We start from the raw sequence: 16,409 nt of genomic DNA on the forward strand, positions 1-16,409 counted from the left end.
GAATCTTTTTAGACTTTCCAGGCTTTGGATACTATTTTCTAAACCATGCAAAAAGACAGCCCCGTGCAGTGTGTTACATAAATCAAGCCTAGGAGTTAATGGTGTATACACTACAGTCACTTTCTTCAGGAAAGGACACAGTTGGTCTGTTAACTGGAGTTAATAAAAGACATGCTTCAATCTAAGAAACCAGGAAAAGAGTGTTCAAAACAGGATGATTTCCTTCTTTAGAACCATGAACCCTTCGCAATAAGCTTCTCTGTATTTTAAAACTAATTGTTTTAAAATTTATGTAGGGAGGAAAGACTGCAAGCTTCCCATGTCTGGTCTAAAGAAATGATGAGCCAGAGTAAATTAAGTTTCATCCTTTATTTTCAGTAAGAATTAAACTGCAAAGTACAATGGGAAGAAGGCTACTGGCATAACCAGACAGGCCTAGAACCACCCAATAGTAGAGTTCGCAACCACAAGTCAGTCATTTCCCTTCAGTACCCACTTTCGTAGGTAGCAAATATTTCCTGTGTGCAAGAGATATCACATTCATAAATGTCACAGGCCATATAGCATAGCCTTATTTTTCCAGTGACTGGAGTCTGGCTCCTATGGTTTGCACATTGAGCACGCTGGGCTTATTTGTGAAAGGATGCCACTGGCCTTGGATACTGGGGTTATCTGTGTGGAAAGGTTTTCGGATACGAATGATTTCTAGGCCAGACTGGTTGGCCATTTTTTGGACAATATCTGCAATCTCTTCTGCAGTCTTGCTGGTTAACGGCTCCTCCTTCACATTTCCATTCACTAGAAAGAAAAATTGTTTACAAACTTGTTCCATCTTAGAAGTCACATTTGTCTGGATTAGCTGGGGTTTCAAATTCCTCAATCTCTGTAATTTTACATTTTAATGAAGCAAACTAGCTTGTTCAGGATTTCCAATGAAGATACAGACATTTCTACTTAATTATTCTATCAGGACGCTCTTCACAGACAGTGAGACAACAACTCACAATATTGCTTCCTTGCAGAGTCAAAATATCTGCTGTCTTAGAATACTGGGAGTTCCAACCTCAATACATCTGGAAACTCACATTGGGGATAGTTATAGATAGGTTAGTTATAGAGAAACAGCAAGTTTGACTGCTGTTTTGCAAGACACTGAAGGTCCCTGTGCTTACATAACCTTGTTAAAAGGACACTCATGATTGATTCATTTTGTTTTCCATATTTATAATCTTTCTGTCCACACTGGCTTAACATAACACTCAAATTTTCACTAAAACAATTAGATCACACCAACTGTGATCTGGCTAAATAAGAAAACCATCCTGACTATGTTTTAGGAGACAGCTAAGTCTTAGGAGCAGATTTCTTGGTTAATGGCAGTTAAAAAAAACAGATTATTCTCTATTTGGTTTTATTCAGCACTACATTCCATACTCACAGTATTCAGCAACCAATGTGGGGATCCTGCATTTCTTTGGGTTTACATAAACCACAATCCCAGGGTTCTGCCTTGCAAAATCCACTATCTTTTCTTCAACATATTCTCTACAACCAGATCAAAAAATATTTGCATTGAGGTGTTTAAAAAATACACTTAAATCAAGTGAGGGATTACATTCCTGAATCAATGAAGTCTACTTGGACACGGAACTTTTCTATAAAATTATTTTGATTGAAGAACCCTCTTAGGACAAAAGTCCACCAAGTCCAGCACTTCTTTTCCAAAATAGGCAGAAGTAGGCATTTCCAAATGTTTTGCATTCGATGCCAGTGATATTATGCAACTCATGAAAACGAACCAAATTATATAAATATCTTCATTTGTTAAAAAACATGTACTGGGTGCCTATGTTTGGAGTAAGCATTCCACAAACCCATACAGACTTAACAGGGCAAATAATCTACTGAATATTAGACTGTCTAGCCTTTATTTGTGAATTTTAACCACAATTGTTCAATTCTGCTTTTACAGAAAGTACCTTTAATTGCTGTCTGAAAATGGCTTAGATTGAGTCGAGGATATAGAAATATTGGTCAGTTCTATTACATCCTTGGGAACAAAGATATTACTTTGGATGGTAACATTAAATAAAAAAAAAAAACAGGAGAAAAGCAAGAGCTGCAATATGAAATGCTTATACTATTAACTGGCGTCGTGGCTCAGCTGTTGTGGCACAGGAGGGAGGCCAGGGCTTCCCCTTCTTGTTCCTAAGAAGCTAGGAGTCAATGTCAAAATATCAGGAAGGAGGAAGCAAATAACGGAGTTGGAAGGGACCTTGGAGGTCTTCTAGTCCAACCAGCTGCTCAAGGAAGAAACCCGAGACCATTTCAAACAAATGGTGGTCTCATCTCTTCTTAAAAAACCTTCAGTGAGGGAGCACCCACAACTTCTGGAGGCAAGTTGTTCCATTGATTGAAGTTGTTCTGTCAGGAAAAATTCTCCTTAAGTTCTCGTTTGCTTTTCTCCTTGGACAGTTTCCATCCATTGCAGAGGCCTCCAAACTTGGCATCTTGAAGACTTGTGGACTTCAACTTCCAGAATTCCTCAGCCAGCAGAGCTGGCTGAGGAATTCTGGGAGTTGAAGTCCACAAGTCTTCAAGTTGCCAGGTTTGGGGACCCCTGACCCATTGTTTCTTGTTCTGTCTTCTGTTGCTTTGAATAACAGATCGGACCCCTCCTTCTTTGTGGCAACCGCTCAATCATTGGAGCAGTGCTTGCTCTCTTATCACCCCTAGTCCTTCTTTTCACTAGATTTAGACATACCCAAGTCCTGCAACCGTTGTTCATATGAGCCCCCTGATCACCTGCCTTATCTCACTTTTAACACCTGCGCTGCTTAACAATGAATTCGGACGGTCCCGAAACCTGCAGAGACACGGGCCCGCCCGCTGCAACCCCTCTGCCTCCCCACCTGGCGCCCAGCGAGTTGGGCATGTGCTGGCTGACCGTCAGGGTGATGCGTTGCAGCTGACACACGTAGCGGCCCACGCCGTTCCGCAGGACGCTGGCCAAGAAGCGGCTCGGGGTCCCCCGGCCGGTCATCGTCGTTGGCAACGCGACCCGCACCGGAACTCGGAACCGGAAGTGAAGCAGGAAGCAACACGGGGTCGGCGCCGCTCTAGCGTACACTCTCTCTCTCTCTCTGCCCGTGGAATGCTTTTGCTTTTAAAGCCCCGTCCCCCCTTTTTCTGCGACTCGCAAGAAATGTACAGAAACTCCAGGCTTCTCCTGGCATGTTGCCTCCGGTTTATCTTCGCAAGAGAGGAGGGGGCAAACCACTGGGGCGCCAGCATCTGTTTAAAAATTGCAACGTAGACCCAGTTTGCGTGATGCAAAGCAACAGAAATCGCCAGGAAGGGCTTGGATGTACGGCTGAGGTTAGGTTACGACGGTCTTCCTAAGGCTGCAAAAATGGCCAGATACCAACAGCTTCCACACGTGGCTGCCGCCCTCGAATTTCTGCCTTGTGGGCCCGAAAGCTTCGTTTTCTTGTTATTTATCTCTATGGGGGGGGAAGTCCGTGTGTTCCGCCAAGCCGGTGTTTGTATCCGGGTTGGTTCCTCTCGCGCAGCCGCTCTCGGAAGTGATGGTTTTGAAGGGAGGTCGTGGCGCGCTTTCCGCCACTGCTGCACGTGGGGAGCCGATGCCCTGATCCGGAGCCAGAGGCGGGAGCCGAGCTGTGCGGTCAGGCTGCGGCCGGAGGGGAGGTTTTGTAGGCAGCCTCGGCCGGAGAGCGGCGGGAATCGGGATGGGGGGTGCAGCTCCCCCGCAAGCTGGAAGGAGGAGGGCAGCGGCATGGGAGGGTCTTGCAGTTTAGGAAAGGGGGGGGGGGAAGCTTTTCCTCGGGAGGAGGAGGAGAGGTGCTTCCCCGGGGGCCAGTTTAGGAAACGCCACTGCAGGGTCGTAGAGCGAGGAGGCTGCACCCTATGAGGTTGCTGAGAGGACGTAGATAAAAATGTTCTCGGTGACGTCACGGCTCCTTTGGCGTCCCCGGCGCCTTCCAGGTAGCTGGACGCTCGTTGGGAGCTCTCCTTGTAAGCACTACAAACAGGAAAAGCTTCCGCCGGTGCAGGAGCCGATTCCTCCTGCCTCGGTCACAGAGATCCGGCAGTACCTCAAAACGCAGAAAATCCCCTTTCACGATGGCTACAGTTGCATTCACGTGCCCAGTATTTTTGTGGGGGATAAACAGCAGCTCCGCCATAGTTACAGCCTCTTTATTGATAAGACGACGGGCCAGTTCATCTGCACGGCCACGCTGGTCGAAGGTAATTGGCAAGATTTCCAGGCCAACGTAGAGCTGCAGGATAAAGGACTAACGTTAAGCGACAGGCACAGTATTCATGAGCAAAGCGACCCAACTGGGGAGGACGCCAAGCACATATGGGACCGAGCCTTGCCTCTCTGGCAATTGCTGGATGAGCAGGAGACAAAAGACGTCAAGGCTATGTTTGGCATTTCCAGCGTGTCGAATGCCACTCTCAAACATTTTGGGGTGCGTTTTCTTCGGACTGGTCAAGCATTGGTCTTCCCATGGTTCAGTCCTTCTGGCACCAGCTTGAAGGGGTTGAAGCTCCTCCGAGTTGAGCACCAAGGGGACAGAGTACACCATGTGGAGAATATGTTGCCTCGTCCCAATGCCTATCACAATCTCTTTGGTTTGCCTCTGATCAGTCGGCGTGATACAGAAGTGGTGTTGACTGGCCGAGAGTTGGATGCTCTGGTGTTGCATCAGGTGACTGGTTTACCCACCTTGGCACTGCCTCGTGGGATTTCTTGTCTTCCCCCAGCCTTACTTCCCTACTTAGAACAGTTTAAAAGGATCACTTTATGGTTAGGAGAGGATCTCCGGTCCTGGGAATCTGCTAAACATTTTGCACGTAAGCTGAATCCTAAGCGTTGTTACTTGGTGCGACCAAGTGATCAACAGCTTCGACCTTTAGAAGCGTTTAGCAGTGGTATGAACCTTACCAAGATTGTACGCTCAGCTCTGCCAGCTGGTCACAAATCTATAATTTCGTTTTGTCAACTGCGGGAAGAGGTGTATGGGGAATTGGTCAATGTAGATCAGGTGGCTGGAGTCAAATGGGCTCGTTTCCCAGAACTGAGCAAACTTCTCAAAGGCCACCGCAAAGGAGAGCTCACTGTTTTCACAGGTGAGTATATATTTTATTTACTTATATATTTATGTATATCCTGCTTTTATTATTTTTATAAATAAGTCAAGGCAGCAATATATTGTGGTTTCCCTTTCATCCTTCCTCCATCAGCATATGTAATCATTGAAATATTTGCTGCAATTTTCTTCAGCTGTTTGTCAGATTTTGGCTTACTTGTCATAGCTTATGATTTGAAAACCAGTTTCCCATAAGCTCATGATTTTCTGCTTCCATATGATATTTTTGTCTGGAGAAGCACAATTTACTTAATAGAAGTGATGATTATTAGAAAGAAAAAGAAAGAGGTATTGGAGAGTTCTAAAATAAATTTAACTTATTTTCTGTGCTGCTATTAAGTTAAATTGTGCATGTTTCCAATTCTGGCAAAAGGGAAGATGAAAGTAAATGAAATTCTGACTTACTGCAATTCTATGATGCTGTATGTACTGGAGTATGCAGAGGTGTCTATGGGAGATTTGATATACTATTCCAAGCATGATTTTTATTACATTACTAAATAGCGGTCAAACCATTCTAGAAGTACTATTGTAATGGGTGAGTGGAATGTTACAGTCAATGGGGAAAATATTGTGTTGTGACATAGTTCCCTATTTGCATTTCTTATCCACAGAGAACCTGCAGAGTAGCCAATGTAGCTTCCCATAAAAGGAAAGGGCGTGTCAGTTTGTTCCAGGTGAAACCATATTCTACATAATTTGGATCAAACTGCCTTTCTTACTAATTGTGCCTTTGTCTTTCTGAATCAGGTCCAACAGGCAGTGGGAAGACCACTTTCATAAGTGAATATGCCCTGGATCTCTGCATGCAAGGGGTTAATACATTATGGGGCAGCTTTGAGATCCATAATGTGCGTTTGGCCAAGATCATGCTTACTCAATTTGCCATGGAAAAACTGGATGAGCAACTGGAAAAATATGATGAATGGGCAGACAAGTTTGAGGATCTTCCACTTCATTTCATGACCTTCTATGGACAACAGAACATCAAGTAAAATTTGGGGTAGCAGCTTCCTACTTTGTATATCATGGATTATTGCTTTTTTATGAGTCAGTAGAAGTGAAACAGTGCTATAATTAATGTAATGCTGAGTTTGCAATCTTAGTTCTGTTTAATTAGCAGCAAATAGATATAATTCAGAAAGAAATACAATGGTACCTCAGTATTCATTGTTAATTGGTTCTCAGAGGCTCAACCAGTACTAAAAATGAGAGCCAAGCAAACCACATGACTTACCTTGTGACCGACCCTTTGTTTCGGCCTGGAAGGGCTTTCTGGCTGTCCCTTTTCCTATGTCAGTGACTGCTCGGCATAACCAACTTTCTGTCCATTCTCCGCAGCCATCCCCCCCTCTTCCTATCACAGCCTGTTGAGTTCCAAGCAATGAGTACTTAGACAATATTTTCGCATCAAATTTATCGAGTACCAAATTTGATGAGTTTTGAAGCAGTTGAGTATTGAAGCAGTAGTATAAGTATCCTTGAAAAAAATGTAACATTTAGTAGTAAGGCCAAAGTAAGACTAAATTAACTAGCTCTATGTATTGTTAGTCTGGGAATTGCATCCCATTACTTTGCTAAGCCACCATTATGTCATCCTTTTGGATAAGACAATACGATAGAAAATCCAGAGATATTCTAGCACAGGTTGAGGGGTGGGTGTGTTACAAAGCACTATTTGCCTAGCAAATATTGAGATTGGTCTCAAATTATACAGTGAGTACACTATTTTACGTTAAGGCAATTGGTTCCTCTTAAATATGCAATATCATGTGGTTTCCTTTACTGCAGAATACAAATTGTATATTACAATGTGTAAATGAATGTTTCAGATAAATTCTTCAGCTCTTCATTCTTTGTTCTGGTTGCTACTAATGGAATTAATTTTTCCTGGGATTCTGAGGGTTTTAAGATACCTTATTTAGTCATAATTTTATAAATGTATTTGTTACTCTAAATTAATTGAGACTGCAGACATGTTTTAACCTGCAGGAAATTTTTCTGTTTAAAAACTCCTTATTTGAACTAGGTAGGAATGGCAGAGTAAATTAACCTCTACATGTGTGTAACCTTGATAATTTTTTCATGCAGGACAGTAATTGATACCATGCTCCATGCTGTGTACATGTATGACATTGCCCATGTTGTCATTGATAATCTCCAGTTTATGATGGGCCAGGAGCAACTCAGTATAGACAGGTAATCCTCTAATTTCATGTTTCCTTAGCATAGAATCAGTTTATAACATTGTTCCTTTGCTTTTGCTCTGTCCACGTTTTGCAAGCTGCATTAAGAGATACGAGAAGAGCATGTGCAAATCCCATGATCCTGTTTCCAGTTGCTTATTCTTGGTTAAACATTTGCTCAGGATGCCTGTTCTGACTTAAATTGATGTAGCTTGTAATGCCATAACATTTCAGGGTGTGTACTAAACAGTGTTAAATATCTGCTTTGTATCCTCTTGTCAATTTAGCGCTATTTGTTCACCGAAAAAGAAAAACACATTTTGTTCAGATATTCATGAGCTTTTACAGCAAAGTGTATTATTTATACTGCCTTGTTGCTGCCTAGGCTTGCCCTCCAAGACTACATTGTGGGTACTTTCCGAAAATTTGCTACCGACAACAATTGCCATGTAACCCTGATCATTCATCCCCGCAAAGAAGATGAAGAAAAAGAGTTGCAAACATCTTCCATTTTTGGATCTGCAAAGGTAAATCCTTCTTGGTAAAAGTTTTTCTCAAGGAACTAGACAAATACCCACCCATCCAGTCAATTGATCTTTCTGTCTGCCCTGTTCTAATCATACTGTTATTTTTCTGTCTGTCTGTTGCAGGCCAGCCAGGAGGCTGACAATGTGTTGATCCTGCAAGATAGGAAATTAACGACAGGACCAGGCAGGCGCTACTTACAGGTCTCCAAGAATCGCTTTGATGGAGATGTGGGAATATTTCCCCTGGAATTCAGCAAAACTTGCCTTACGTTCTCTAACCCTGTCAAAAGCAAAACTAGGGTAAAGAAGGTAAAAGAGGATACTGAGGAGCCAGTCCAAAAATCTGTAGCAGCTGCTGGGGAAGTTCCAAAGAAACAGCGATCCCAGAAACAATCCAGTAAGAGCACAAAACCTGCCTTAGATGTGTCACCCGATGGACCCAACAAGCCATGAGGAATTGAACTTTATTCAGAAAGGATTCGCAGCCAGCAGAACCACTATGGTTCGTTTGATTATAGGAATAATCAGTCCAACCATATAGGCATTAGTCAAGTTCTTGCAGTTTTCTTTCGTTGGAACCAGTTGCTAGGAGAGGTCTGTGAATGGTAGCAGGGTTTATAGCACTGTTTACTGTTAAGAAATAATCTGAAAAGAAACTTGGATTACTTCCCCATGCCATTCAGAATAGAGAGCAGATCTAGTGCGTGCAGCAGAAAGGCTCAGCTGCATATACAGTGGGGTATATGCAAGGAAGGAGTTGTGTTTGTGTTAGAGATACATAACGTCTACTTGCAACAAGGGATGAATAGTACAGCTGCAGGGAACACCAATGGTGTCTCCTGCATGTGCTGTATGTACATGGGGATACAGTCAAAGTTCCCTGCAAGCTAGTGTGATAAATCATGGTGTGGAGTAACAAATGCTGATTGAATCCCCATGTTCTTATACACAATAATGGATGGGAAAATTAAAATTTACAATAGAAACTCCTCCCCATCTGGAGAACTGAATGATGAAATTAGAAAGCTTAAAAGGGCTTTTCTACCCATGTACCTGTAACGGGGCAATGGAGAAACCATTAAAAAAGTAATGTAGCTTTATTTTAAAAGCGTTGCTATACTTTTATAGTTTCCACATTGATTTTAACATTTTATATCTGTTCTCCTGGCTTTATTTTGTGACCCAGACTTCCAGTTTCAACGGTTCACTATAGGAAATTTACATTGATTTCATTTCCGGCTTAGGAAAACTTTATGAGTGTTTTATTTCCATTGTACAAGAAAAAGGAAAACATTGTTTTTAAAATGATAAATGAGCATGGTAAAAGACTTTCATAGGAAAATAAAGAGTTTTATTCTATCAAGTTTAGATTTAGTATTTGTGAGATTCTGGGGAGGATGTCTTACTCATTGTGGACTGAGACTTGATATGACATCTTTAGGTTATGTCATTCTTTCTTAGTCTGGTTCACTCCAGTACTAGAAGTGCAAAACCACAAAGTTTTGGGTGTGCTGTAAATATTTTTCAAATGTGCACTTTTAATGCATCATTTATTTCACTTTAAACATTTGCAGGTCTGATATTCCTTCTGTTCTCCACCAGAGGTCAGATTGACTTAGGTTTTCACTTGTCTGTTCAAACTTAAGGCATTTCTTCTGATTTCCATGCTAACACATAGGTTCATTTCTATAGCCTCAAAAATTGAAGACAGTGATAATTTTTTTAGCACTGCTTGCAATAGAGATAAGATTCTTTATACTAGTAAATACTGAATTTATCTCTGTAATCCTTTCAGCTGCAAGAATAATCTTCCAGGAAATGTTTTTTTTTACATTTTCAAGCGTTTCTTGCTTAATATCACAACATCTCTTGCTTCTCCTGTTCTTACTAATTTTAACCCACCAAGTTCTCCCTGCAGCAATAATCCTTTGAGTTAAATTGGATTTTTAGCTCCAAGTGGGCAGGAACAAGACATAAATAGATATAGGATCTCACAGAAGTGAGTACACCCCCTCACATTTTGTAAATATTTAAGTATATCTTTTCATGTGACAACACGGAAGAAATGACACTTGGCTACAATATAAAGTAGTGAGTATATAGATTGTATAACAGTTTAAATTTGCTGTCCCCTCAAACTAACACAACACACAGCCATTAATGTCTAAACCCTTGGCAACAAAAGTGAGTACATCCCGAAGTGATAATGTCCAAATTGGGCCCAAAATGTCATTATTTCCAGCACTGCCTTGACCCTCTTGGGCTCAGAGTTCACCAGAGCTTCACAGGTTGCCACTGGAATCCTCTTCCACCCCTCTATGACGATGTCATGAAGTTGGTGGATGTTAGAGACCTTGCACACTTCCACCTTCCATTTCAGGATGCCCCACAGATGCTAAACAAGGTTTAGGTCTGGAGACATGCTTGGCCAGTTCTTTACCCTCAGCATTTTTTAGCAAGGCAGTGGTCATTTTGGAGATATGTTTGGAGTTGTTATGTTGGAATACTGCTCTGGCCCAGTCTCCGAAGGAGGAGATCATGCTCTGCTTCAGTATGTCACAGTACATGTTGGCATTCATGGTTCCCTTAATGAACTGTAGCTCCCCAGTGCTGGCAGCATTCATGCAGCCCCGGACCATGACATTCCCGCCATCATGCTTGACTGTCGGCAAGACACACTTGTCTTTGTACTCCTCACCTAGCTGTCGCCACACACACTTGACACCATCTGAACCAAATAAGTTTATCTTGGTCTCAGTGGACCACAGGACATGGTTCCAGAAATCCATGTCCTTAGTCTGCTTGCCTGCAGCAAACCATTTGTAGGCTTTCTTGTGCATCATCTTTAGAAGAGGCTTCCTTCTGGGACTACAGCCCTGCAGACCAATTTGATGCAGCGTGCAGCATATGGTCTGAGCACTGACCCCCACCCCTTCAACCTCTGCAGCACTCATACATCTATTTCCCAAAGCTAACCTCTGGATATGACGTTGAGCATGGGCACTCAACTTCTTTGGTCGAACATGATGAGGCCTGTTCTGAGTGGAACCTGTCCTGTTAAACCACTGTATGGTCTTGGCCACCATCCTGCAGCTCAGTTTCAGGGTCTTGGCAATCTTCTTATAGCCTAGGACATCTTTATGTAGAGCAACAATTCATTTTTTTTTAGATCCTCAGAGAGTTCATTGCTATGAGGTGCCACGTTGAACTTCTAGTGACCAGTATGAGAGTGAGAGCGATAACACCAAATTTAAAACATCTGCTCCCCCTTCACACCTGAGACCTTGTAACACTAATAAGTCACATGACACCAGGGAGGGGAAATGGCTACTTGGGCCCAATTTGGACATCACTTAGGGGTGTACTCACTTTTGTTACCTGCAGTTTAGATATTAATGGCTGTGTGTTGTGTTAGTTTGAGGGGACAGCACATTTGCACTGTTATACAAGCTGTATACTTACTACTTTACATTGCAGCCAAGTGTCATTTCTTCAGCGTTGTCACATGAAAAGATATACTTAAATATTTACAAAATGTGAAGGGGTGTACTCACTTCTGTGATACTGTATGTCTCTTTGGGTGCTCTTTGACTTGGTTGTTTGCTTGCAGATGTTTCATAACTCAGATAGGCAACATCATTGGACACAAACCAAACTCAGCATCAAGAACTCCACAACCCTGAGCTACAGATACTTTCTTTGGAATATAAAACTAAACCTTGGTCCAATAACGTATTTCACACCAAATCCATAGCTCAATATTCTGAAAATCCACCCTGCAAATTCTTTAAGGAGTTTTTGTTTTGTAAAGTTATAGCTGATTGCTACAAATGACTTGGTTTCTGTTTTACACACTATTCTGAGAAAATATAGCCACTATGACCATTCCCTGTTTTAATTTATCCTTCTTGCATCATGAGGAGAGATGGTACCAACAAAAGATTGAATTTCTTTTTCATTCAAACTGAATCATTCCCTTCAAGACTGGCAATGTTTATTAAAACGTTATCCTGCCTTTATTATAAAAAAGGTGAAGGCTTTTCTGTCCAGTTGTGCCCGACACTAGGGCGCAGTGCTCATCTCCATTTCTTAGCCAAGGGAGCCAGCATTGTCTGAAGAAACTTCCGTGGTCATGTGGCCAAATGTGGTCCATGGCAGTGGTGGAATTCATTTCTTTTTTTACTACCGGTTCTGTGGGCGTGGCTTGGTGGGCGTGGCAGGGGAAGGATACTGTAAAATCTCCAGTCAGAGGTGGTATTTGCCAGTTTGCTGAACTACTCAAAATTTCCGCTACCGGTTCTCCATAACTGGTCAGAACCTGCTGAATACCACCTCTGGTCCATAGTCATATGCCAAAGGTGCACGGAACTCTGGTACCTTCCCCTTCCACTGAGGGGGTACCTATTATACATAACTAATACAACGTACAACTACAATTGAACCCAACATTTCCTAAGTGAACTTTATCCCATTTTATGACCTTTCTTGCCACAGTTAAGTGAATCACTGCAGTTGCTAGTGACACAGTTCAGCGAATCTAGCTTCCCCATTGACTTTGCTCCTCAGAAAGTCACAAAAAGTGATCAAATGATCCCGAGACATTGCAAATATCATAAATATGAGCAATTATCAAGCATCTGAATTTTGATTATGTGACCATGGGGATACTGCAACAGTTGTAAGTGTGAAAAGTGATCATAAGTCACTTATTTTGGTGCCGTTGTAACTTTGAATAATCACTAAATGAACTGTGGCAAATCAAGGGGTATTTGTATTCCCTATTTTCCCAAAACAACAACCCTGTAAGGTGGGATGAGCTGCTGTGCACCTTAGATTTAAGATTTACAGGTTTTATCGTGGTGGGAAAGTCCAACTATCTAGTTTAGTATACATAATGCCACTTGTGGAAAAATTAGTTTCATTTATAACAGAAATGTCCATTTTTCTCTCACACTGTCATCTTCACAAATGTCTTGTGAGATAAGTTAGGCTGATATATAACTTCTTAGTTCATGCATCATGATAAACTATGTTTTCATCATTTTGAATGTCAGAATATGCTGGGTTTACACATTACTTAATAACCACTGTTTACAGAGTGCAAAAGTTGAGCTGACACATGATATCAAGCAACAACCAACTTTCTGCTGTGGCTTAATAATTATGTGGAAATCCAGATGATTTGAAATTCTCCTGACCACTCAGTTATGGCCTACAAGCATCTGTCCACAAGCAGTCCGAAAAGGGAGAGATGATTCTTCCCAGAGTTCAGAACCAATTGTTCCCCAAAGGCTTTCAAACCACACAGAATTACAGTTTGGATGTTTCACACTTGAAAGTTTTTCTGGCTTTTCTATTTCAGAACACGTTTATCCATATCTTATTTGCATGTAATTCATTACCCTACAGCTCTATAAAATACATGGTTTTATGAAATGTGTGTTGCATCTGTTCACTCTTTAAGAATTGAGTATTGGATTATGCCTCTGTTGCTTGTGTTAAATGGTTCTGTTATCACTGAGATGAAGTTTGATTATTAGAGTGCTAAGAAAAGAAATATAATGTCTAAACATGTTGTGTGGAGTTCCCAAAGCTTATTTTCTAGTACACAGGGAATTTCAGGTATTTTCTTACCTTTCCCTTCCTTAAACAGGCAGCATAAAGAGCCAGCTTTTCTAGAAGATGGAAAATTAACAAGGGTCCTACAGTATTACAATAAGCATGTTCATGCATATAATACTGTACATAAAATCACTTGGTTGTAAAGTAAATTACCACTGCATGTTTTATAGGAATGTTTCAGAGACCATATTCCTGTCCTTCAAGACAGAATCAGGTAGCAGGAGGTCCTGGTTTCTACCAGTTCCTAACCATCTTGTCTGGGCTGGCTGTACTAGTTTAGAAGTGGTCCTTTAATTAACAGGAGCTCTTCTCATTAATAATCTGCATCCCTCAAGCAAAGCCTTTCTGTACCAAATCTGGCAAAACTAGTTTAACCTATAACACTTTGGTCAGTATTTGACTTTATTTAGAGATCATAGATCAAGTCAAGGTTTGCCTAACCATAGTGTATTCTATAATCTACTGAGGGTTAGGTCTGTAGAGCATTTCACAGCTTAGAGTTGTGTACAAACTTGGCCTTCAAATATATATGTAGGTCACTTGATGACCATAATTGGCATAGACATAGTTTGTTGAGTAAGTCATAGCTGGGGGCTTTATGTGCCATATTGAATTGCAAGCCATGGCTTACCAGCCATAAAGTTTCAATTCATAAAACACGCTATACTGAAATTCAACAGCCACATTACAATTTGCCATGTGGCATGTCAACTTTTTTTAAAAAAATGTTACTGATGTAAATTTTCAAGGTTCAATTCAATGTGTTGGTTATGACATTTAAAGCCCTACATATTAGGGTACCAGGTTATCTGTGGGACCGTCTCTTCCTGGTTACTTCCACCCATCCATCTCCTTAGGTCTGGCAGGAGGGGCATGTTGTGGATACTGTAAACTAAAGAGCTTCATTTGACAGGACCCAGGAGCTTTTCTGCCATGGCACCCACCCTTAGAACATTTTACCCCACCATCACATTGACCCTACCAGAAGGTCCTTAAAACTTGGTTTTGTCATGGGACCTGGGGATCCCATGGAATTATAGAGCCTGCAAAATAGCTACAAGATTCATAGGTTTGAAATGCACTGTCTCATGGTATTTTTGTTCTATGTATAGATGTTTAACTTTTATATTTCAACCATTTTGGCTTTTTGTTTTGATAGTGTTGTTTCTTTTAATTGTATATGTACCATCTGGAGTCATATATGAAACACGAGGCTATATAAATGTAATCAAATAAATCAGTAAGAGCATCGGCAATCTTTTTGGCAAAAGAAAAACCAAACATGTTTCTGACCCCTCATGATCCTGAGAAAACTCTAAGAGAGCTACAGACTGAGGAGAAAAAAGGGTGCTGGGGAAGTCTGCAGCTGCCTCTTGGCTCTGTTGTCCTAACCGCAGACAAGGGGAGTTTTCTCAGTTGGATGCAGTTCAGCTTCAGGCAGCAGTAAAAGAAAGAGGAGGAGGACTAACTTAGAGGATCAAATTCCTAGCTGCTAGATTTGCTTTTCTCTTTTTATCTCTAATTCTCCCTCCTAGTGTTCCTCCTCCCAGGCCTACAATCACTATCTGAAAGTTTTACCTAACTGGCAAATTGATTCTTAAACAGAATCCAACATTTTCCTCACTCTCCCTTAAGACCGGTTACAAAAGAATTTCTTGCACCAAACCCAAGAACAAGTTAGGGGAAGAAGGAATGCTAGCCAGTAGAGGAAAATGCCTGCACATAGATGGCGGAGGCACCAGGAAAAAAAATGCTTACTGTTCTGGGCAAGAAACTCAGCCAGCAACATCAAATTGCCAAGTGTGAAAAAGGCCAGCAACAAAGAGGCAGCTTTGCTTTACTTTTTGCAATCCCAGCACATCCCGTTGTGTTGTGCAAGGTCTGTAGCATCGCCCACTCTTCAGCTCTTTTGCTCATTATTTAAATGACATCTTTATCACCTGCATCACAACGGGAAACTATATTCCCAGGAATTTCAGCCAAGATGGCCAATTGAAAGATATACTGGGAACTGCAGTTCAGTGACACTTAGAGGGTCCCAAGAAACCTATTTGAAACACTGAGGCTACGTTTTCATGTTGCCTGCTCTTGAATAAAATATTATGGCTTACTTCACTCAAACTATAGTTTACCAATCACAAAATAGATTCATCATATCATCACAAAGATGAAACCAAAGGAAACCACATTATTGAAAACTGAGAACCTATAGCATTTGATCTGGAGCCACCAGCTCCAGTTATGACACAATGTGTTAAGGTCAGGTCTTATGTGTGTGCCACAAAGGTGAAAATAGAGAAAAGAAGGACTAGGGGGGACATGATAGCAGTATTCCAGTATTTGAGGTGTTGCCACAAAGAGAAGGGGGTCAATTTATTTTCAAAAGCACCAGAGAGCCGGGACAAGAAACGATGGAAAGTAATCAAGGAAAGAAGCCCCCTGAAATTAAGGATAAACTTCCTAACAGTGAAAACAATTAACTTGAGGAACAGCTTGCCTTCAGATGTGGGTGACTGGAGGTTTTTAAGAAGAGACTGGACAGTCACTGAAATGGGATAAAATTAAGAATAATAATGGTGTACAATGCAAAATAAAATAGGTGGTAAGCTGAAAATGGAAATAATAGGGGGAAAGAACTGAAAATTTATGTGTGGATGAAATGATATTGAATTAATGAATTGAGATATGAAATGGAAATTTATTTAAAGACGAGTGGAATGGATCATGACAGGTGATATAAGATAGATGGAATTGTAAGTATGACTATGTATAAATGTAATCTGGAACCACATTGCTCACATGAAGAGATGTGTAAAAAATAAAAAAAAATAACTTTTTGGAAAAAAAAAGCAACTGGCATGTATTTATGAAGTTGCACTGTTCCAGTTAGTTCTTGA

General features: G+C 41.3%; 2 protein-coding genes across 2 annotated transcripts; one reads left to right on the forward strand and one right to left on the reverse strand.

Moving 5' to 3' along the window:
* Window positions 1-354: 354 nt before the first annotated feature.
* Window positions 355-3,068, reverse strand: MRPL43 (mitochondrial ribosomal protein L43). Its single transcript, XM_026668154.2, has 3 exons — window positions 2,913-3,068; window positions 1,439-1,545; window positions 355-798 (listed from the first exon to the last, which is right to left on the reverse strand). The coding sequence occupies exons 1-3, from the start codon at window positions 3,041-3,043 to the stop codon at window positions 572-574; spliced, it is 465 nt and encodes a 154-aa protein (XP_026523939.1). The 5' UTR covers window positions 3,044-3,068; the 3' UTR covers window positions 355-571.
* Window positions 3,069-3,139: 71 nt separating this feature from the next.
* Window positions 3,140-9,248, forward strand: TWNK (twinkle mtDNA helicase). The gene is made up of 5 exons (XM_026667987.2): window positions 3,140-5,157; window positions 5,928-6,168; window positions 7,269-7,376; window positions 7,749-7,890; window positions 8,014-9,248. Exons 1-5 carry the CDS (start codon window positions 3,957-3,959, stop codon window positions 8,341-8,343), a joined length of 2,022 nt encoding a protein of 673 aa, XP_026523772.2. The 5' UTR covers window positions 3,140-3,956; the 3' UTR covers window positions 8,344-9,248.
* Window positions 9,249-16,409: the final 7,161 nt, after the last annotated feature.

Source organism: Notechis scutatus, chromosome 4 (genome assembly GCF_049901735.1).
Source record: "Notechis scutatus isolate UNSWTSFEM ecotype Mainland chromosome 4, rNotScu1.2, whole genome shotgun sequence".
NCBI classification, from domain to species: Eukaryota; Metazoa; Chordata; class Lepidosauria; order Squamata; family Elapidae; genus Notechis; species Notechis scutatus.

What these genes read in the sequence shown, in the direction of transcription:
- MRPL43 (XM_026668154.2), bottom strand. Translation starts at nt 3,043, where the DNA reads ATGACCGGCCGGGGGACCCCGAGCCGCTTCTTGGCCAGCGTCCTGCGG. An exon ending in CCCAACTCGCTGGGCGCCAG is followed by an intron (nt 1,546 to 2,912) that starts GTGGGGAGGCAG and finishes ATCTGGTTGTAG; the next exon opens with AGAATATGTTGAAGAAAAGA. An exon ending in CACATTGGTTGCTGAATACT is followed by an intron (nt 799 to 1,438) that starts GTGAGTATGGAA and finishes TTTTCTTTCTAG; the next exon opens with TGAATGGAAATGTGAAGGAG.
- TWNK (XM_026667987.2), top strand. Translation starts at nt 3,957, where the DNA reads ATGTTCTCGGTGACGTCACGGCTCCTTTGGCGTCCCCGGCGCCTTCCA. An exon ending in TATGGACAACAGAACATCAA is followed by an intron (nt 6,169 to 7,268) that starts GTAAAATTTGGG and finishes TTTTTCATGCAG; the next exon opens with GACAGTAATTGATACCATGC. An exon ending in CCATTTTTGGATCTGCAAAG is followed by an intron (nt 7,891 to 8,013) that starts GTAAATCCTTCT and finishes TGTCTGTTGCAG; the next exon opens with GCCAGCCAGGAGGCTGACAA.